Here is a 22,359-nt window from a genome sequence, read left to right on the forward strand (position 1 = left end):
CTCTGTGCAGAATGTGTACACGCACACACACAGAAATATTAGCATCTCATTTCGGTTCGCACTTGCATTCTCCCACACTTCAAAACAAAGGCAAGGCTTGGGTGTTGGTGGTGACACAATTTAGAAAATAGCAATGAAGTCTCCCCCTTGTGGAAGTTGGTGAGCAATACAGGAGGAATGAATATTTTCATTAATGTAGTTGCCTCCTGCCTAGCAACTAGGAGGACCACTGACCGTTACATGTAAGGTTACCATGTGTTTGTGTTCATTTTTGCTGTGCCTTTAGCAATACCCTGACATGCAGAAATGAGACATTTGAAAGAAAGTGACAGAAAAAGCTTTGCTTAGTTCATTTCTTCAGGCCAGGCTGGGGGGGGGGGGGCAGGGAGCACTACCTACTTGTTAGTGCACTAATTAATATCTTTAATACTGGTGTACTTCCATGGAGTAGTCAGTTTGATCCTGAACTCAGACACACAAATACTAGGGAGAGAGACAGAGGTATGGATGACACACTAAGATGTAGACATAGCATCCCCCGCCCCCCTTTAGGTTACCGCAGAAACGCTAAAAAGAAAGAAAATGGTTATTCATTTAAAAATTAAACAACTGAAACATTATTTGGAACTTTTCCTAAACACAATCATAAATTATAATCTCTATATTTTATATTTTCCAAACTTGTTTTAGTCTCCCATAAATAGTTATTGTGAACCATGCAAATATTACTATGGTGCCACCTATATCTGCAAAGAATGGATCTAAGTTTTAAAACATGCACCTTCCTTGCCTCTGTAGTGAATATTTTGAAGGTGTATATACAGTTCTGGATTCCTCTCTTCTGACCAGTAAAGCTCAGTAAAACTGGCATGGAATCTAGCTTTCTTATAACAAAAAGCAATCACATCCTCTTTAATGCTCCACCCTTGCTCCTTTAAATAAAATAAGAATTTGTTCTGCTTTGGAAAAAAGCAACAGATAGAGATAAACAATCTGCATGTACTGATGGTGGATGGTTTAGTTCACAAAGAGCTTTACTTACCTCTTTCATTATGCCCAAATTAAGAACAAGAAAAAAGGAAAGATGGAAATGGCATTATGGCCTTTCTATAGCATAAAGAAAGACCACTGGTTCCTTGCCTGAAGGAATTTCCAATCCAAGGGATGGGCACATCTCATTTCAGGCAGATTATGTTTTTATTTTTTTAGCACATGGGTGAACACACAACAATCCAGAAATAGGCAGACACCTCTAGGATCGGCCAAAGGCTTTCCCCCTCTTACTGATCCTGTTGCCAGACTGTGGCCATTGCCTGTTTGTCTCTTTTCCCTGTTGCTGCTCTTGCTTGCTTCCCTTTCGATCCTAACTAACCCTGAGAGGTGGTGGTTCTGCTGCTGCTGCTGCCTTTTCTTGCTTTTCTTCCCGTCTTCTCCTCTGTCCCTCCAGAGCTGTGCACTGCACTTGTGGTATGTTGCCGTCTCCTACCAGAATGCGTATCTCTTTCCTTCCTGTATATATTGTTCTTTTAGCAGAGAAAAGTATTACTTGCAAATTGAGTGTCATAAATTCTACTTGCGTGTTAGTAATGTTGAAAATACCATAGTGCAAGCTGTACAGGAGTTAGTAGAGGACTTGCTACTCTGTAGGGGTGCCCTAGGCAGACTGGAGAAGTGGCATTTAATACAACAGAACCCAGTGAGATTTTGTTGCCCAAGAGAGGGTGACTGGGCAGATTGAAAGGGTGGGGTGTGTATTTGTCTAATGGGAATTAGAGGACATGAACACCCTTCTCTCTGTTCCCCAAAATATTGAAAGAAGCCAGCTTCTTCCTGCCTTCCTTAGGATAAGATTTTTGAGATAAGCTTTTTGTTTAGCCATTTGACATTTTAAGAAACACTTTTTGGTACCTTCCTTGTATTTATTTCTCCGTTGCCTTGGTCACTATGGTTTAAAAGGCAAAATCTTTTCAAGCAACATCTTTTACAGCCAAGCTTTGCAAACAAGCCGAGGCAGTGAAATAAATTTGGCAGGTACCTACCAGTATTCTCAGTGGGACAGCATGAGAATCTGACACCCTGCCCCAGAAAGCTTCCCCTCCTGTTTCAGGGTCTCTCACAGCGTGAACTGATGATGAAGGGAAGGAGGAAACAAGCGGCCTCATTGACTCACGAAGCTGGCAATTGCGAGCTTTGAACTTAATAATTCTTGGCTGCTTCTGCTGGATTGTGGTGCCTAGGCACCTCAGAGTATCTTCACAAGAGACTTCTAACCCAGTTTACTCTTTCCTTTCTTTCCCCCCACCCCAACTCCTTTTTTCAGTTGCCTTCAGGGCAGCAGAAACTCCCCGGAGCCTCCCCATCCCATTCACTACCTCATCCTTCCGTGGGGGAGAGCCCCCAGCTCCAGCCCACACACCTCTCACAGATGCAGTCCCCACACCAGTCCCGCCCTCCGTCTCAGCCTCAGCCACTGTCCCGGCCACCGTCCCGGCCTCACTCGAGGCCTCCTTCCCAACCACAGACTTTGTCCAGGCCTCCTTCCGAGCCCCTGTCCCGGTCCTGCACCCCCCAGACCCAGATGCAGAATCTGTATGTGATTCAGAACCAGATTGCTTCCTCTCCTCACGGTCCCAACCAGCATCCTCTGCGGCCCCCATCGCAGCCTCAGGTATCATTCCAAGCACCACAGGCCCAGCCAGAGGGGCAGCCTCAGCTGGCAACCCCTCCACATCTGCAGCTACAGGTTCAGCTTGCTCCACAGCTCCAGCCGCAGGCCGAATCCCAAGTGCAGGCCCGGCTACAGCCCCAGATTCAAGCTGCATCTGAGGTTCAGCATACCCATTCCCCCCATTTCCAGCTTCAGTTCTCTGCCCAGGGCCCTCTCAAGCCCCCCACCCCGACCCAGGCGCTTCATCTGACGCCGGAGCAGCAGAGGAGTTTTCAGATGGTTCCGAATCAGTTCCAGGCTCTTTCTGCAATTCCAGCACCCATACCTCAGCAGAAGCAGTTAATGGATCGGTTTCAGCAGGTAAAGCAATCACATTCCATAGAAATCGGTGGAAAAGGGAATCGGGTTAATTGTGAAGCCCTCTCACTGCGACAAAATGATTCCATCTGTACAAAATAGAGTGGTATGGCCTCGGCTTATTCATTATGTTTATGGGCAGTTGGCTGTACCAAGGAGACCCCAGCCACCAGGCCTGCCTCAAAGACACTCTTTGCCCCCACCCCTTCCAAATACCCATTCCATTTCAAATATGGGCAGCCCCCCCCCCAGCCAATATTGTCTTGTTTTTCCATTCAGAACTTTTTTCTTAACAGCTGGATGCCGACCCACCAAAATGCTCTTTGAAAACTTTGCAGGAACTCATCCTTGAGCATGGCCTACTTGGCCATGGATACGCAGGACGAACCAACTATTTAAACGCCACTACCAGATGTCAGAGCTCTAAGGTCTATGCTCTTACTGCTTGTGGGTACTTCTAGCCACCAGGAGGCCAGGCAGTTTCCTGTGGTGATAAAAGACGAGCTCTTGACTTCTCTACCAGTTAAAAACAGACATCAGTGTCTCTTAAGTGCGAGGTCCTTATATTGAGCACCTTAAGCAAGGAAGATGGAAAGGAAGTTGCAGTAGGAAAGAGCTTTTAACATAATTTGGCACGTTCACGGTGTTGCCAGTGGCTTTTGTGGGTTATTCTCTGGCTTTTTATTCTATGCAGATGCCCCAGGGGATTATTCTACAAACGAAGCAGCCAACTTCCACTAGCCAAGCACCACCTGTGCTGAGCCAGTTCAGCAGCCAGCCCTCCTCAGTCTTGGTTAGCAGCCAAGGACAGCAGGTCACAGTATCAACAAGCCAGGCACCACCAGTTCACAGCCATGCTCCTGTGCCTGCCACCGGTCAGCCTTCCAATGCAGTTTCGAGCAAGGCGGCTCCAGTGCTTGAAAAGGGGCAGGTCCAGAGAGGAGGAGGAGGGCAGCCTGCACAACCGACATCACTCCTCCAGCAACAAACACCTGTGTTGGTCAAATCGGCATCAATATGTACGTTGATAAAACACTGTTTTGTGTACGCTTGTGGGGCTGAATTTGGGGGAGAGGAGGACTGCATTGTTTTATCAATCTTTCCAAGTGTTGCTGCTTGTCTTTTGCTCCATATATTTGTGTATATCTGCATGTTGGTAAATAGTTTCTTTTCCCCTGTGTCGTTCACTCTTCCAACCATATGCGTGCATGCACCTGTCTGTACGTGCAGTCCAGTGTAGAAAGCAAAGGAAATACTTGCAAGCTTTGCAGAAGATAATGGTTTTTTGAGACAACTGACTAGTGTGAGAAACTGCAGAGTAAAAGTTGCAGTGTTCAGCTTAATCATCATCATTTCATCATTTTTAATTTGTATACCGACTTTCTGTCTTACAATACTCAAGGCGGTTTACAAGCTGAAGAAATAAAAAATGTATATAATGCAAAATGGTATGCTTTTTCATCCCCGGTTGTTAGGACTGGCCTTGCTACAAGGCAGGTAGAGGTGCCCACATCAGGTACTACAGCCCACCTTCCTGTCCCTTGCAGTTGCTGAGGGTTCTTCCCAGGTTTTGAGAAGAGGGTTCATGCCACAACGAAACAGGAAATGAGTTGTTGATGGCAGGTGACACGGTCAATAATTATTCCCAATGCCAATAATAGCCAATGTATATAAATAAATGAATAAGGCACTGGTATGTGTGCATTCCACAAAAAAGATTTAAGCCACCCCAAATCAGATATCCATACCTCCAGGAAAGTGTCCTCTATCATATGGCATAGAATTGAGTGCAGATCAATTCTTTGCTTTGGAATCAATGATCTGTCAAACATTTGGAGTGGCTCAAAGCTTATTGTGGGGAGCACACAGCCAGTTTCCTCCCACCTTGGCAATTGCAGGCATCACCTCACTTACGCAGGAGTTACATTTCGGAACCGTATATATTGTCCTGTGCTTTTTGCATATGCTTTGTTATCTGCCCAGAGATCACCTTATAAAGGGCAAGATATAACACTCATAAACACACACGTGTATATATATTATATATGTCACTGAGTTCTGTGAGGAGAAGGGAAAAGATAGACTCAGGAGTAATTGCCCTTTCTATTACCCAGAAACTGGAATAAACCTTTATATTTTTTCCTCTCCGAAATTAAGATCCCAATCAATTCCTCATGCAAGTTTGCTCCAACTTGGATGGGTTTTTAAGACACGTATTTGAATTTTTGTGGGCTTTTAAGGTTTTGATGCCTTATCCCCAAAATCACTAGAGATAGAAACTTGTTTCCCCACCACACTTTTTTAAAAGCAAGAATCCTGTTACACCCCCTCCCCTTCCACACATGAAAGTCCAGATTCCATGTGGAATTCTGCCTGCCTGCCTGCCATGGCCAGGGGAAAGAAGGCTTCCATTGTTTTTTTCCAGATTGATTGAAAAACCAAACAAGATCTGACTTAGCAACATTATCCCCCCCACCCCCCGTTGCTCTCAGATTTCCCTGCAGTATTCTTTCCCCTGCTCTTCCACATAAGATTCAAACATCTAGCCCTTTCTCCGTTATTGTGCTCATTAAAGATTCCTTGGCACATTTCCTGAGAGCAGGAATGTTAGCCCTGCTGGCCTGGCCAACCTCCAATATGAATAATGGCCTTCTCCCAATCCCTTGCAATGGAAGGGCAGAGACTCTTTGCTTTCTTCACTGAACTGGTGGAGCAATCAAAGGGTTGGCTTTGGACGCAGGAGCTAGGATGGCCAGCTACAGAATGTCAGGGACTGCTGTAGTCTCCAGACATCCTTCAGGATGGTCTGTATCCATTTTAAAAATGCTGCCTTTTAGGGGTAAGGGCTTTACTTTTATGTACTTGGGAGTAGCCTGGTCATAATCAAGGGGGAGAAAAGAACATTAGGAGTCAGACAGACTCTTTCAGAAGCCAGCTTGGATGGAAAAAGAAGTGGAAAGTGCCAGCAAGGGGAGATAGCCTGTTCTTGCTGATATGCTCTGGTATCTTATCTTCTCCCTTCCGTTTCCTCCTGGCAGTGGTTAAATGAGAGGAGCCAGGCCTTAAATCACCCTAGAAAATTAAACCTCGTTTCTATGTTTGGCTTCTGGTTGCAAGGGTAGGGGAGAAGGTGGCTACCAAGTTCCGTCCATGACTGCAAAGATTGTGTTTGTGGGGAGACGGAGAAAAGCTTGCTCCCACAATCTTCAGTCCATCCACTCCCTAGCTACAGGTTTTTTAGGGACCAGTGATGCTCGAGCATCTGTAAAAAAAAAGAAATTGCACCACCGGGCACCATATAGAAAATCCAAAAGAGAGATGTAGGACTCAAACTGAGATTCCAGACACTATGTTTTACAACTTGAAAATGTTCCATATATCATTTTGAAATCTCACTCGCTTGTATTTTCTTCCCCATTTCTCTAGCTATTGCTGCTGCAGCTCCTTCAGAGAGTAAAACATTTTCCAGCAGCGCCACAACCATTTCTGGAGGGAAAGCAGCCACTGGGCAAGCAAAACCTGCAGGTCCTCTTGCCATTCAGCAGCCAGTTCAGGTGGGATTGTTAAAGCAAGCTAAGGATTCTTTGCAACAAAACACACCCATGCTGATAATTGCCTAGTGTTTATTTTTAGCACCAACAGTATGAGTCTTGCTTAAGCATTGTATTGATTATAGAATCAACACTGTCTCACATAGAAGGTTTATTAGCAGTAGATGTCACTGAGCTGTCACTCTTGGGGCCAGATCATCCATATGTACATACATATATACATATTTATTTTTCAGTATGATATATAGTCAATTAGTTATAGTTTTTGCCTAATTGACTAAATAGTTAGTCATGATTATTGTTAGTGGTTAAACTTAAATAGTTCCAAAAGCATAGTTTGAACTACTATCTAGTTGCAGTAGTATACATGTTGCTCTTTTGTGCTCTGCCATCAAATTTAGTGATTTATGAAAATAACTTAAAGTATATATTTCCATACTCAGGGCTTTGCATCGCTTTAAATAAACTGCTTTAAATTTACACGGCTCTTTTAAAAATGCTGTAGTTATCCACATAGCTAAGGGTTTGCAACTGCAGCACTGAAGAATTCTGATACCTGTCTCCCCAAGCGTTGGCAATGCTGTAACTGTGTTGCTGCTAACTTCCTTTTTGTGTGTCTGGTTCTAATTCATTACAAACCATCTGGTGTAAAGCTACCTTCTTGTCTCTTTGGCAGACAAAGCCCGGAGTCATTAGCTCTGTGTCAGGCCTGAATCTGGGGAAAGGTCCCTTGCAGCTCCAGGTGGTTGGAAAGGGCTTGCCTCAACTCATGCCTTCAGCCCCATCCCAAATCCAGCAGCAGGTGAGCCTGTGCACTAGCATGCCACTTTTATTCATTCATTTAAATGTTTTTGGCAAGCTGCTTCAGCCAAATCATATCCCTTGAATCATTTCAGCCAAAAGAAAACCTCCTGCAGCTCAAACCCATTAGATCTAGTGCTGTCCTCTGGGGCAGTAGCCCTTGTCCTCCTTTGTGCAACATTCTGCACAAATGTGGAGTGTGCTATCATGCCTCCCTTCAGTCTTCTCAAAGCTAAACAGTCCTTCAGCCTTCCCTTATATGACTTAGTATTCCATACTTCTAACCATCTTTTTTGCGGGACTTGACATCTTTCTGCAGGGCCTGCAAAACAGAGCTGTTCCGCCTGGCCTTATGGTTTTGATCTATGGGCTTCTTTTAAAATGAGGCTTCATTTTAAATTGCATTTTAACCTGTATTTTAAATTGGGGTTTTATTCCCTATTACATTTTTACTGTAATTTTACTGGTGTTAGCCTCCCTGAGCCCGGCTCTGGCCCGGGAGGGCAGGGTATGAATAAAATTTATTATTTATTATTATTATTATTGTCCTCCTTTTGAACCTGTTCCAATTTGTCTGATGCTTCTAAGGATTTGCGAAATCTCCCATCACTTTCTACGAAGGCCTCTTACTACCCTGCTATGCTTGCCTGATTAGCGTTGCCATAATATGATTAGCATCTTCACCAGAAGGCTGGCCACTTACAAGCAGGAGGTGCTTTTTGTGGCCTCAAATTCACCTGTTGCTCTTTGTTCTTATGTTGTTGTTTTTTCTCCTTGCCAGTATGAGGGCAAGCTCGGAAACCTGAAAAAGCCCCCTCCCATGCTACAGCCCAGCAAGGAAGCTTGGTGAGTCTCTTCCAGAGCCCCTCAACAAATGTGCAGTCCTAAGAACAGAAGCAAAGCAGAGGAATGCTAGTGTTTATCAGGGTGGGGACCTGGATCTGGCCAGTGGGTCGAATCCAGAACTGGCCCACCCTCCACAAACCACTTTTTACAGGGCGGTGGGGTCACCCACCTGTTAAATCACCTGATGCCATATGACATCAGGTGATTCAACTTCAGAGGAAGAATCAGAAGTTCACTGCAAGTGCACTATGGATTGATTCATTCTTCTTTTGCAATCCCAGCTTGAGTTCTCAAGCTGCAAGAATTCCTGCCGAAAGCGGAATGCAAACCCCACTTTGGGCAATTATTAGCTCTGCTCAGGAGCTCTAGAGTGGAACCAAATTTAAAAGACACTAAATGGAATCCCGTGTGCAGAGGAACGACCTAAGTTCTTTGTTCCTTTGTAGCCATATATATGATTTCTTACCCAGTCTTCACCTTGAGATCCCATGGCAGGTTATAACAATGAAATCTACAATCATAGAACAAACATAACCATTACATGGAGCAAAGTGGTACTGCTAGCTGATATTTGATATCTGCTATGGGGCAGGTGAGCATGGTTGGGGGGAAACGACCTCATGGGCCAAATTAGCACCCCTGACAAGCTTAATCTTTTTTGCTGCTTCCTTTAGTTTCTTGGAACAGCTGCATAAACACCAAGGAGCAGTGCTGCATCCTGACTACAAAACCTCATTTCGGTCATTTGAAGATGCCTTACAGAGGCTCCTACCATACCACGTATACCAAGGAACATTGCCTTCTCCCCATGACTATCGGAAAGGTGAGTTTTGTCTGGGATTCTCCTGCATCAGATGCCAAGAGATGGATTGACTCTTGTTTCCCATAGCTTGTCTGCTAATTGTCCAAGCATTAGGGTTGGACAACCCCCTTCTATTAAACCCCACTACTCCGTATCCTTACTGAGGATCATAATCCTAAAAGTAAAAGCTAAGATAAAGTAAAAGCTAAGTTCCCAAAGTACTTCATGTGCATAAAGTAATTGTTCTCCTCGAGGGCTCAGTACTACCATCCCTGCTATGCTCACTGGATTGTGGGTGCTGTGAACTGGGTATCTTCTAGGGCTAGGCCCATAGGATTGCAGTGGGAATGAAGAAGAACACCTACTCCAGTTAAATCCAGAATCCTGAATTCCTAATAGGTTAGTACACCTACTCTAAGCTACCCTTTTGCATTTTTTTTTTTTTTGCGTCTTTGATGCACATTGCACATAGCTTTGCCATGTGGGTACATGTTTGTATATGCAGGTTCTAAACTTTCTAGATTGCTTCATGCATCTTAATTAAAATAGGTCCTTGCCTGTGAAAATTCATTCCAAAATAATTTTTTCAGTCTTTCAGGTACTTTCTTTGCAGTTAAAGAGAAATATGGCTACCATTTTAGAATTACTTACATTAGGAGACGGGAGGAAAGTTGGGGAGGAATGTGTGTGTGTTGTCTGGAAGGAAGCAAATCCCTTTTTCTCAGGCAAAGTGTTTCTCAGGAGGTATCAGAAGGAAATGTTTCAAAATTGATGAATGACTATTGTAGATAGATAATAGAGGATTTACTCTACTCGACTATTTTGAAGACAGGTTATAACAATGTATAAAAGTCATAGCAGAAATTGGTAATTGTGCAGGTGATGTGTAGGGAGAAGGGATGAATGTTTTTTGAAATGATAGTTGGAAAAGTTATTTTATTAGGAGCAGCAGCAAAGGAGGGAGGAAAACAGAAGGGACTTCTGGGGGGTGGGAAGTCAGCTTTTAAATTTGTATTAATTTGGTAACAATTATGGAAAATCAATAAAAATAATTGGCCAAAAAAGAGAGAAAGAAATACTTACATTAGTGCATTATGAATATTCTCCAGCAGCAAGAAGAGTTTTCGTTACAGCAGGTCCCATTCACAGGAGGCAATCATATAACCACCACCCCCTCTCTCTCTCCCTCCCTCCCTCCTTTCCTGTTCTGCTTCTTTCTAGTAGATGAAGAGTTTGAAATGGTGTCTACACAGTTGTTGAAACGCACACAAGCCATGTTGAACAAATACCGCCTGCTGCTGTTGGAGGAATCCCGGGTAAGAATTTCTTCTCTAGCTTCCTCTTTGGACAGATAGTTTTCCAACAAGTATCCTGATCTAATCCTGGCCTTTGCCAGGAACACTCAGCCGGCCGAAAGTATGGTTGTGTTTGAGATGAACTGTTGCAATCATATGGTACGTTCTGAATTTGGTGTGTATTTTTTTAATTATTATTATAAATATGATGGAGAAGTGATCTTGTAGGAAAAGAAGAATAGGCAGGGATCTACATAGGTTGCCAAAACCTCCTCATTTTCTCCCAAAGAAACCAAGGTTCTATGCCTAGAATGTCTATCCCAAAGAAACCAAGGTTCTGCCCAGACACTGAGGTCCAGCTCCGAGGGCCTTCTGGCGGTTCCCTCACTGCGAGAGGCCAAGTTACAGGGAACCAGGCAGAGGGCCTTCTCGGTAGTGGCGCCCGCCCTGTGGAACGCCCTCCCACCAGATGTCAAAGCGATAAAAAAACTACCTGACATTCAGAAGACATCTGAAGGCAGCCCTGTTCAGGGAAGTTTTTAATATGTGACTTTTTAGTGTATTTTTCATCTTTGTTGGAAGCCGCCCAGAGTGGCTGGGGAAACCCAGCCAGATGGGCGGGGTACAAATAATAAATTATTATTATGATGATGAGCTAATGCAAGTCAATACAAGACACCGGTATGGTTTAATTGCAAAGATTTGCCCGGTTTGTTTTATTTCTTCTGAACCAGATAGTTGAGACTTTGCAGAGTTTGGGTGGGAGATGCTTAGGAGAGGGGGTTGTGTTGCAGGAGTGGACTGGTGGCAAGAAGAGGAGGTTAGGCAGGTTGAGGGGCTGTAAGGAAATGGGAGATTAAATGACTGATGGTAACAAGGAAGGGACTGGTGAAGGGCAAAGACACCCTGGTCCTTGAATGCCGGAACATGAACAGTGCTTGCATATTTTAAAATACGCATCTCCACCACTATCAGGGCTAGAGGCTTCTTATGTGTCGGTTTACATGTGGATTTCCACTTGCACTCATCCGTGGAAAATGAGCAGCTCTGTACAGTAGATTATACCGGTTCACCAGCTTGTTTAAATCCATACCAGTTCATTAAAAACAAGTGAACAAAAGTGATAAATTTGCAGGTGGGAGATTGGAACCTGCCTCATCCTTTGAGCGTGGCAGAGCCACCCTGGTGGATTGCCAAGGATTCCCTTGCTTAGGAATGCCCCACACTTGACCACATTTCCTCCCATTTGACCTGATTGCTGGGCTGGTAGGGGCTTTTGCATTTATCCGTACAAACAAAAGGAAATTCAGCAGAATAAATGTGTCAGTTCTTTCTCCTGTCACTGGCGTCTTAATCAATTAACATGGATCCTTCCTTCCTTTCTTTTGAATTTATTTTACGAAGCACATACACACATTAAACATAAAAACAATAATACATAACACTAAAACTTACAAAAAACAGAGAAATACAACTAAAACATTGTTACTTACAAAAATTAATACAAATGAACATCAATATATATACCATACTTCATTTCTTCTTTCCTTCCAATTGACTTCCTTCATCCTCAACACGCTTCTCTTTTCTTTTTTGGTAAACTATTTTTGACTTACATACCTCAATTTATTTTGCAGAAGTTAATCAAAACAAGTCCAAGTATTAACTCGAGGGCACTGCTTTTTAAGAAACTCTCTATATTTTCCCCAATCTTTTTGAAATTTTTGTTTGGGCTGATCCCTGATAGCTCCAGTCAATCTGGCCAATGAGATATAATCCAATAATTTATCTTGCCATTCTTTTTTTATCTGTGTTATTTCTTTTTTCCAATTTTTGGCAATTAATGTTCTCGCAGCCCCTATAGCATAAAAGATTTTTGTTTTTGTTTTCTCTGGCTATACCTGTATCAAGTATACCCAGTAAAAAAAGCTTCTGTTCTCTTAATAAAATTTTGTTTGAATATTTTCTTTAGCTCCTCATATACCATACCCCAGAAGCCCTTGATTTTATCACTGTCCACCATATATGTATGAGTGTCCCCTCTACTTAATTACACCTCCAACACAGATTTGATTGTTTCTTACTTTCATCCTTGCAACAGCCTTATAAATGTACAGAAGCCACTGCCCTGAGGAGCGTCAGTCTAAATGTCAACAGTGAGGGAGGCAGCAAAGGGAAGGAAGTTCTCAACAATATGTAGATTGGGAGGGGGGTTTCATGAGGCTCAGGCTGGCTTTCCCTTCCCCATGACACAATATTTTGTCCTCCATTGGCAGAGACTCAGTCCTTCAGCAGAGATGGTGATGATCGATCGAATGTTCATACAGGAAGAAAAGACCACCTTAACTCTTGATAAACAGCTGGCAAAGGAGAAGCCAGGTGAGGAAAGACACCTTTCATTTCCTTGTGTAGCTTGCTTATTCCAGTGTATGTGTTTCCTCCACTCCCTGCCCTTGTGCTTTTGAGAAAATGCCAACTGTCTTTCTCTTGTCAGCGACCGCCACATCTGGCATTAAGGACTTCCAGGGCAGAGGACTGACTCCCAGGCAGGCTTGACCTCCAATATTTCTCATCTCAGCTTGGATGATCATATCTCAGTTTAGTAAACCAAGATAGAAAGCATCTCTGGCACACAGCCCCGTCTCTCCTCCCTTCGCAGTGCACTTCTGCAGAATGCAGAACCTGAAATGGGAGACTTTAGATATCAACAGTCTGAAGATGGTTTAAGACCCAGAATTCCAAATGTAGTAACCAGAGTTTCCTGGTTCAGAAGGAAAAAAAACAAGTGTGCTGCGAAGGTAAGAGAGAAGTGGCTGGGTGCCCAGCCAAAAAAAGGCTTAAAGGTGTTATCCGAATGCATGATGTGTGGTCAGTGAGTAGCCCACAGAGCAATTTTATCTGGCCCCCCTACAAAGTTTTAATCAAGGTATGGTAAAACGTTTTTTGAACCACCGTTTCACTTATAAGGAAAATAAGCAACAAATCTCCTGCGTTTTGTATCTGTTTGTGTGTGAGATAGCAAAACAGTTTCTGGAAGCCAAAGAAGCATTGGTTTGACTGAAAACCTGCCTCCTGAGGGGGAATCTTACAAGAAACACATTTGTGACCTACCACCTGAGTGCATGCTGCACTCCATATCTGCGGAGCTTTTGCTCTGAGATGATGCCAATATTATTATAGAGAGTCTGGCATCTGTGAAAGAGTCTGAATTGTTCCAGCTTGTAACTGGAGAAAACAGTGGCCCGTGACACTAAAGATGTGGCCATCTCTAGGTTAAAGTTTGCTGTTGTTAAGTCAGTGGTGGCGTGAGAAGACCTCAGTCTGTTTTTGTCTGAAATAGTGACACATGTTGTTCTCTTGCAGATGAGTATGTTTCCTCATCTTCGCGGTCGCAGAGTTTTGCTTCTTCTCTGGCTCAGGGTGCTCTGTCCAGCAGTGCCGCTCTGGCTTCTGAGAACCTGAAGGCACCTCCGGTGCAGATGGCAACCCAGATCAACCCAACAAAACTGGTCATCAAGCACAGCGGAGGCTCTCCCTCGGTCACGTGGGCCAAGGCCTCTCCCTCGTTAGATGGTGACGAGGATGCCTTGCCCTCCAGGAGTAAGCCGCCCATCAAAACCTACGAAGCCCGGAGCCGGATTGGACTGAAACTGAAGATCAAACAGGAGGCGGGCCTTAGCAAAGTGGTTCACAACACTGCCTTGGACCCGGTTCACCAGACACCGCCGCCCATGTGCACAGTGATCAAAACAGCTGACCAGCACTCGTCGGCTTCAGCCGTTGCCACCACCACGGCCGTCTCAACGGCGGGGCAAATGAATGGGACCGTTGATCATATCACAGCAGCTCCAGTGGAGAAAAAGCCCCTTGTGACTTACTGCAGGCTTCCCCTCCGTAAGACATACCGGGAGAATGTGGACGCTTTTGTAGCAGAGAAAGCCTCTGACACCTGCCTGAAAGAGAGCAGCCCGAAAGTCGATATGGTGCCAAGCACCCTCATCATCAAGCAGGACGGGGGCTCCAGGAGCGTCATCACTTCCCGCAAAACCCACGAGAGCCCCTCCATGGCTGGGGCAGAGAAGAGCCGGTCAGAGGAGGGTACCAAGCATACCTTTTTCAACCGGAGCGATGCCCGTTCCCTCGTGATGCAAGAGAGCCCCACCCCTCCTAAGACCGACGATTCAACCAGTGGCCTTATGAAGGAATTGGCGGAGGTTGAGGATGAGTTTTATCACCGGATGATAAAAATCGAGCCGCCTGACCACGGTTCTGCCTCTGAACTCACATGGGAGGTGCCCCTGCCCCCAGCCAAGCGTAGAAAGTCAGAGTCTTTCGATGTGGACAATGCCAGCTTCTCCAGCGACAGCCCCCCCGATGACTCGCTCAACGAGCACCTACAGAGCGCCATTGATAGCATCCTGAACTTGCAGCAGCCTCAAGCTGGGGGCCAGAACACCCGAGCACCCTCCTCGTCATACAACTCCTCCTCCTCCCCTTTCTCTTCCCCTGTCCACCGCACAGACGCTTACCTTGCCCCCAATCACAATGGCGGCCTTGGAGCAAGGACGTTGAACAGATAACAGAAATCTATACCAAGCAGAGACTGTACAAAGAGAGCCAAGGACTGGAGCTGCTACAGCTTCTGCTGGCTGGGAAACGGTTGGAAGCCAAGGTGCCACTTCCCAGAGACCTGATAGAATAGGGCTGATACCAGAAGGGAAGAGCGGGGATCTGGGGTGGGGCGGGCAGTGAGAATGTCCTACAGAGGCTTCATCCATCCAAGTGTTTATATGATGGGTTTTGGTTGTTGTAAAGCTGCGGCTGGATTTACAATATACTTGTCTCATCACATGCACCATTTTTAAAGAAGAAGTTCAGCAAATGCGAGGCAGGCGGGTGGGGGTTGGATTGGGGGCCCATAGGTGGTAGTGTTGGCTGTGTAATATTTAGATTCTGTAACAAATTGCTAATTTGAATCTCTGGTGATAATTGGGTTTTATTCCCCGCCCCAAACTCCACACCTATATTTTGGACATTTTCACAAATCCCAAGCCAGAAGCCAGCGGGGAGGCCAAAGGAATGGGGTAGGGCAGGGGGACAGCTCCAGAGGAGTTGCCACAAGGGGCAATTTATGTAATTGATTTTGTGGGGTTTCTTAAGTTATTTTAAGTATAAACTGTCTGCTTTTTCTTTCCTTTTTTAACGTAAAAAAATAGAATCTGAACAAAATGCAAAAAAAAAAGAAGAAAGGAGAAAAGATACAAACACTAATGGTTTAAACAAAGAAGTGTGGGTTGAGTTTACAAATAAGCCCTTTTTAAAGAGGAAGCCAGTCCCTCCCCAGATATCCATGGGTCTGGTTAACGCAGTCGGGATGAGTGAAACTAGGAAAGTTCTGGCAAGAGGGTGTACATTTCTCTCTAATGTCTTCCCTCCCCCCCTTTTTTTAAATAAACCAACCTGTCAACCTTTTGTCAAAAGAAATCTATTCAAGATGCCAGAGGTGCACAGTTGGTTGGGCATTCCCAAGAGAGGGGACTTGGAACCCCAGCCAGGCATGGGCAGGAAGCCAAGCAAGTTTTCTCTTTGACTTCTTCCTCCTTTGCAGCAGCTGCCAGGTTTTCCTCTCTAGTTGCATCCTGTGGCTTCAGTTTCCCACCTTGGTTTCTTCCATTTTTAAAACCACAGCATTGCACCTCTCATCTATCCTTCTGCTTCCTGCATGTGGACAAAAGTCATGTGATAGGATGAGAATCCTTTAGTGAAAACTGTCAGCGTCTTCCTCTTGCTAGCTGGGGGATAAGATAGCAGTGTCTGGGGGCTTGTTAACATAGCTCTGCTCCCTTCTCTCTCTTGGCTGTTGCATTTGTTACGACTTTTGACTTGAGATCTCCCATTTTATTTTCCTATCAGTGATTCTCATTTTGTCTACTCTTGATATCTACACCCCCAAAACAAAAATAATTATGTGTGCCGGATTTATGCAAGTGTTTTACAAGCAAGTCACATGCTGGTAGGGCAACCTTGCTTTCCGATTCTTAGATTACCTCTGGCTTTATTCACCGAAAAACAAAGAGCTAAGCATTCCCCACATCACAGCGCTGAGTTGTGTGGGAACAGAACAGCTAAGGTCCTTGGTTAGCCGCAGCTTGGCAAAGCTTAGACTTGATCGCATGAGAGATTGGTATGTGGAGAGTGGCATACAAATGAAGCAGTATGAGATCTGCCGCCCCAAGTCTTCCATTCAAGACTCTCCCCTTTTCCTTGACAGGTGGCAGGTGTCCTGTATGCCCTGTTAGTATTCTTTAAAACTTGCACTGGACCTGAAAATACTGGATTTCTTGTCATTGAGTCCTCTGCATGATGGAATCTGCAGCTGCAAGCTTCACGCACGATCACTTTGGGCTCCTTCTTCTTCCGCAACTAGCTTCCTTGTCCCTGCAGGACATTTTGCCACTTTGCTTAGGTGCCATCTCAGGCCTCTGGAAGTGCCATCTCTCTCGTTTCTCTCCTCTGTGGTGTATTAATGTTCTTTAGTGCCACATACTCTATAGGGATGAGTGCTCTTCCACCTGAAAGTGTTCCTGAATTGGTGTTTGTTTAGGAGGTGTCTCTTAGCCTTCTTCAGAGAGAGAACCAGGGACGTCTTCACTTCCTCCACTGCTGGATTGTGTGAGGAGAAAACTTCAAAACAGGCTTGGAGGTGGGTTGTCAGCAGACAGTCTTCTGTTTGGGGAATTTTGAGTTAGCACAGAACCATTTGGCAGGCGAGTTGGAAAGGTAGCAGCCTTGGCTTTTTAAAGAGCAAGGGTGATTGTTAATCAAGTATTTTTGTGACTTGGTGTAGAAGCTTGTTGTAAACATGGTTAGGACTTGGCCTGAGTGGAAAACAGGGCATTGATGAGTAGAAATTGGTTCCATATTAGAGGTGGCGCCGACTCCAGAAAGCTGGACCACTTCTCCCTTATTTGCAATCACATAACTTTATCCTTGCTATGGCTTAAACTGTGAAATAATTCTGCATCTCCTTGCTGATGAGTTTTTCGTAACTTGAAGGTTTATATACTCTCCCACTAAGGAAAGGTGATGAAAGCTGACTACATTTTTCCTGCTTTGAATCTCTCCTTGATCCCAGTACAGCAACATGAGCCTGTACCTAAAGGTCAAAAAATTGTATTGTTTTGCATATGGACCTCAAGAGCAAATGTCAGCTAGAGTTGCTGCCCTTTAGGTTTTCAGATGGAACTGTCAGGGTACTCCATGGCACATTGCAGATCACTCTGGTGTAATGGTTCTTCCAAAATCCTGTTACAACACAGTGTTGCAGTGCAGCTCCAGAAGGGCGGTGCTTGGTTTAATTCTCAAAGTCTTCAACCTTCTGGGGGTTTCCCCCATTTAATTCACACTCTTCCAGACTAATCCTCAAGTGACAGACTGGATGCAAAAACAAGTGCAGACCATATTTTCCTGCTTACAGGTGCCAAAACTCCCCTCTGGTTATGTCTGTGTCCTCCTCACCACCATGCGTTAGAGACAGGTTTCTTCTGCCTTGAGCCCTTCTGTATTATATCCAAGAGAGGATAAAAGCGAGAATGTGGTGTGTGCACTTTTGCTCAGTCCACTGTGTGCAAACACAACGCATGTGAAGATAAGTTATCCTAGAGTTCATAGCCTGCAGAGCCATACTATATCATTAGTATGTGCACGTAGAAATCATCATGGTTTTGCAAATAGGATAATTTTCTACATAACTGAAGGAGTGAGAGAGCACCCCCCCCCCAAAAAAAAATCACTATCCAGATTCAGCGCCTGCTTCATTGTATGAATGCCCTACTGACTAAGGGAGTATAGCTGGTGAAGAAAGAAAGGGGCAAAATTGTTTGTGTTTCTTCCGTAGTTCATGGCCCCCATTTCCTAATGTTTTGTACTCTTCGCAGTCTTGAAAGTTTACTTTCCTCACTCTCATCCTGTCAGGGAGAAGGACTCTCCATTGTTGTTTCAGAGTTGAGTCGGAAATGCAACATATACTTTTGTGCTTTTAGCTCACCAGACTGTTAAAGGCATGTTTGGATTCCTACTGAGTACAATTCAGTCATGAGAATCCAGCGCATACCGTAATTTTGCCCTTTTGGCTACTGTAGGTCTCTCTTCTTCCCAGACTAGTTATGCTACCTAAAATCAAAGCAGACACGCATACCTTAGCTTACAGCTTGCGAAGCAATGGGTGTGCTGCCAAAGAATTCTGCTTTCTTTATTCTCAAGCAGGGCCTGTACGCTCATTATTTTCAGAGTTGCCTATTAGCAAACAGCCAGCTTTATCAAACTACCAAAATTGGATTTCTTGCTCTGTGCCACTGCATCCCACATTCCCTGCTTGTAGAAGGAAATAAAAGAAATATCTTTCTTGACATCAAGTTTCAGATTCAATGCAGGCTGGCCTACCCTTTTGGCGGCTGTCCCACAGAATAAACCCAAGAGCCCAGCAAGTCTGACCGGGAGATAAGCTGTTTGTCCTTTTGTAATAGTGCCAAGTGATCTCCATTCAGCCATTGGCTATAAATCTTTAATTTTCCCTCTTCTCCCCTCAGACCTCTTTATTTCTTTCCAAGGAAAAACAAAGCTATAATTCTGGTTTCCAGGAGTCGGGAATTTGCTGCAGCTGCTTTCAGAATTCCTTCACGCGCTCCTTTTCTACATTCCCCCATCTCCAAGCAGTCCTGAAACAAAGTCTCTTTGATAGTTTCCTCCCCTGGTGTCCACCATCACCACCACCCTGTCCCCGACCAAACTCTGATGATAAAATGTCATGAAAAGTATTGAAAAGGTATAAAAAGCAATTCTTGGGGGGGGGGGGGAGGCTGCAGAAACCAAAACTGTATGGACGCAGCAACTTTTCTAGTTTTCATCTTTAAAGTTACAGGAAAATAAACATTTCTTTTGAGAATTTTAGCTGCCATTCTGTTGTGTTGGAAATGCCGCTTTTAAAAATGTGAAACTCCCCCCCAAACAGCTAAACGTATATTCTTAAATCAGGGCCTATCAGAAGGATTTGGAACTCAGAACAGTGAAAACATCCTGGCTAGCTGTGTCTTTTGGGTACCGAAAAACTGACGTTCTCAACTCTTTCTTTTGCTGACTTCTCTCCCCCCCCCCCCCCGCAAAAACCAAACACAGTTAAGTGAGGCCTTAACATTATCAGTGTGCTTCTTTGATTTATTCATTCTAAAAACGAGTGTATGTGTGAGAAAGAGAGTTTGTCAGTGCTTGCAGAAACAACCTGGGCAATTTAGAGAAGTCAGTACATCTGAGATAACTTCTTTCCTAAGTAAAGACGAGGGAGTAATTAGGATCTTGTCAGCAGCTGAATGGTCCAGCTCCCATGCAAGCTTTCTTAAATGTATTACCGTATTTTCCGTCTATAAGACGCCCCCACGTATAAGACGACCCCTATTTTTGGGGACCCCGGTTTAAGAAAATGGAAGGAGATGGCCCCCGTGTATAAGACGCCCCCAAATTTTGGACATTATTTCTTAGGGGGGAAACTAGTCTTATACACGGGAAAATACGGCAGTTTGTTGGTGTTTCTGAGCAGTTTTGCCCCATCTCTCACTCCTTGCATTGTCTGTTTCACTTGTGTGACTTGCTCTACGATTTCTTTTGCCTTTGCCTCATTCTCCCTTGGCTACCTGCTCCCATGAAGCTACTTGAGCATACAAATAATTTTATGTTTACCTGTTCATTTGCAAAGCATGCTTGGCAGCTATCTGTCAAAATCTGTTCTAGGATGTGTGGGTAGAGAGCTGGCTAGTATCTCTAGTATAACTCTGTGGATAAAGAGACTGAATTCAGGCCTTTAAAATATAAATATATATATATATTATTTTCATTATTATCTTGCCTTACCATCACTCACACTTTTTGACCGAGGGCAGAGAACATGTAAACCCATCTGTAGATTTCTGTGTTGCATTTCTTCCTCCAGGCCTCTCTGTGCACACAGGACCGAATGTACCTGCAGACATTTTTTCTTTCCTCTGGCTGGTTGTCCTTGTTAGCTGCATTTCACCACCCCACTGCCCCCCCCCCCAAAAAAAAAACCAATAAGAGAGGGAAATACCAATAGTCCTTCTACCCGAAAATGTTGTTACAGGGGAAAGGCAGAAAATACTAGAGAATGTCACTATTGGTCCAAGCCTATTCCTTAGCATCAGTTCCTCTTCCTTTAAACTTTACTGTGTCTTGTGAAGTAGAGAAAAAAGTTTGTGTCTTAAAAAATGCAGTTTACTGGAGAAGTTTTTGGGGATATAATTGAACCAAAAAGGGGGTTTGAAGGTCTAAATTTCTCTCTCTTTTTTGTCTTTGACAAAGTGTGTTTCAAAACTCACCCCATCTTACCAATGGTGCAAATTGCTTAAGAAAACAGAATACCAGAGCCCACTTCCAAGTGTTCTGTGTTCCACTTCACACAAATGCATAGTGCCTCGTGCAGGAACTATTGTGTCCACACCAGAGTTTCCACAAGGGATTCCTGGATCAGATTTTCTTTTAAGAGGATGCAGTTCCACTCAGAAAATACCCTGCACAGCCCCCATTCATATCAGTGGGGGATATGAGACTGATCCCAGTGGATTCTGTCTACAAAAACCGCAACAGAAGAAAGGCACTGTTCCTGTCTTATGCTTTGTAAAGGTAAAGGGACCCCTGACCATTAGGTCCAGTCGTGGTCGACTCTGGGGTTGCGGCGCTCATCTCGCTTTACTGGCCGAGGGAGCCGGCGTACAGTTTCCGGGTCATGTGGCCAGCATGACTTAAGCCGCTTCTGGCGAACCAGAGCAGTGCACGGAAACGCCCTTTACCTTCCCGCCGGAGCAGTACCTATTTATCTACTTGCACTTTGACGTGCTTTCAAACTGCTAGATGGGCAGGAGCAGGGACCGAGCAACAGGAGCTCACTCCGTCGCGGGGATTCGAACCGCCGACCTTCTGATCGGCAAGTCCTAGGCTCTGTGGTTTAACCCACAGCGCCACCCTGCAATCTCATTTCATTGCTCTTATTTAACTTTGGTTCTGCATAAGGTGGCATTTCAAAACTTATTTCTTGCAAGGAGAGAAAGCCTTTGGGGATATTCCGAAGCATGTGCCCACCCCCCTGCTCCACCCACCCCCCACTTAAAAGGGGTGCTCTATCGCAAAACATTAGCTACAGACTTTTTAAGAGAAGGCCAGGAGCAACCTGGACATGTTCACGCTTTGCCATCCTGATCCAGAGCCCTGTACACATACTCTGAGGCACACACAGCAGTCCTGCACACACGGGCTTTCCCAGCCAGAGTGCCACGGAACGCTCACTAACTTGCCTCCACTGGCGTAAAAAACAACAACGGGGTTTCATCAGCTGATTTGGGGGCAAACAGGTTCCTCTTTCGTCGTGGAGAGGTGCTGGAGGAGTATCCCAAGCAGAAACGAAAACCAGGTTTGGTTTTGAAACACTACTTGCTGAAGCTTACAGTGTGCCCCACCTCTAACCCCCTTGTTACCATAATGTGGGGAGGGGGGGAAACATATATGGTTAGGAAGCAATAAGGGATGTTCCGACTCCCAGGCTGGTGGGGTTTTTCTTCTTTTTTATATATAAATATATATATAAAAATGTATATGAAATTGTTTGGCTTTTTGTTTAGTGTCCTTTTTTTCCTTCTTCTAAAAAGTGTGGATTTGGGGTTGTTAGCTCATTTGTTCACCGCCTCTTCTCACTACAAAATAGTTAAGCAGGGAAATCCTTCCCTTCAGATTAGAGGTTGATAATACACACCGGCACCCTCATTATTATGGGGAAAGTATATTTTGCGACATCTTTTCCAGTATTTTTTTAAGCCAAGAGACCGCGCGTTCTGGTTTCATAGCTGCAAAAGCGGAAGGGAAAAGTCCCTCGTCTCTTCCTGCGTGTTTAGATTTTCATGGAGGTATTTTTGGTTTTTAAGAGAGGGGTATTTTGGAAGAAGAAGAAGGAGAGATACAGATTGCTACTCTTAAGAACCA

At 44.5% G+C, this 22,359-nt stretch overlaps 1 protein-coding gene across 10 annotated transcripts in view; it reads left to right on the forward strand.

The window, feature by feature from the left end:
- BICRA (BRD4 interacting chromatin remodeling complex associated protein) overlaps positions 1-20,403 on the forward strand; it is a 98,251-nt gene extending 77,848 nt beyond the window's left edge. For 5 of the 10 annotated variants that reach the window (XM_083454701.1, XM_083454697.1, XM_083454699.1 and 2 more), the window contains 9 exons: positions 2,321-3,028; positions 3,720-4,044; positions 6,452-6,579; positions 7,253-7,378; positions 8,159-8,223; positions 8,898-9,046; positions 10,247-10,341; positions 12,597-12,699; positions 13,684-20,403. In XM_083454701.1, the coding sequence (XP_083310827.1) occupies positions 2,321-3,028; positions 3,720-4,044; positions 6,452-6,579; positions 7,253-7,378; positions 8,159-8,223; positions 8,898-9,046; positions 10,247-10,341; positions 12,597-12,699; positions 13,684-14,900 (2,916 nt within the window). In that variant the 3' untranslated portion in view covers positions 14,901-20,403. The remainder of the gene's footprint in view (positions 1-2,320; positions 3,029-3,719; positions 4,045-6,451; positions 6,580-7,252; positions 7,379-8,158; positions 8,224-8,897; positions 9,047-10,246; positions 10,342-12,596; positions 12,700-13,683) is intronic. The other 5 variants (XM_083454700.1, XM_083454706.1, XM_083454703.1 and 2 more) reach the window with 2 other exon arrangements.
- Positions 20,404-22,359: the final 1,956 nt, after the last annotated feature.

The sequence above is a fragment of the Podarcis tiliguerta genome (genome assembly GCF_965153285.1).
Source record: "Podarcis tiliguerta genome assembly, chromosome: 8".
NCBI lineage: Eukaryota > Metazoa > Chordata > Lepidosauria > Squamata > Lacertidae > Podarcis > Podarcis tiliguerta.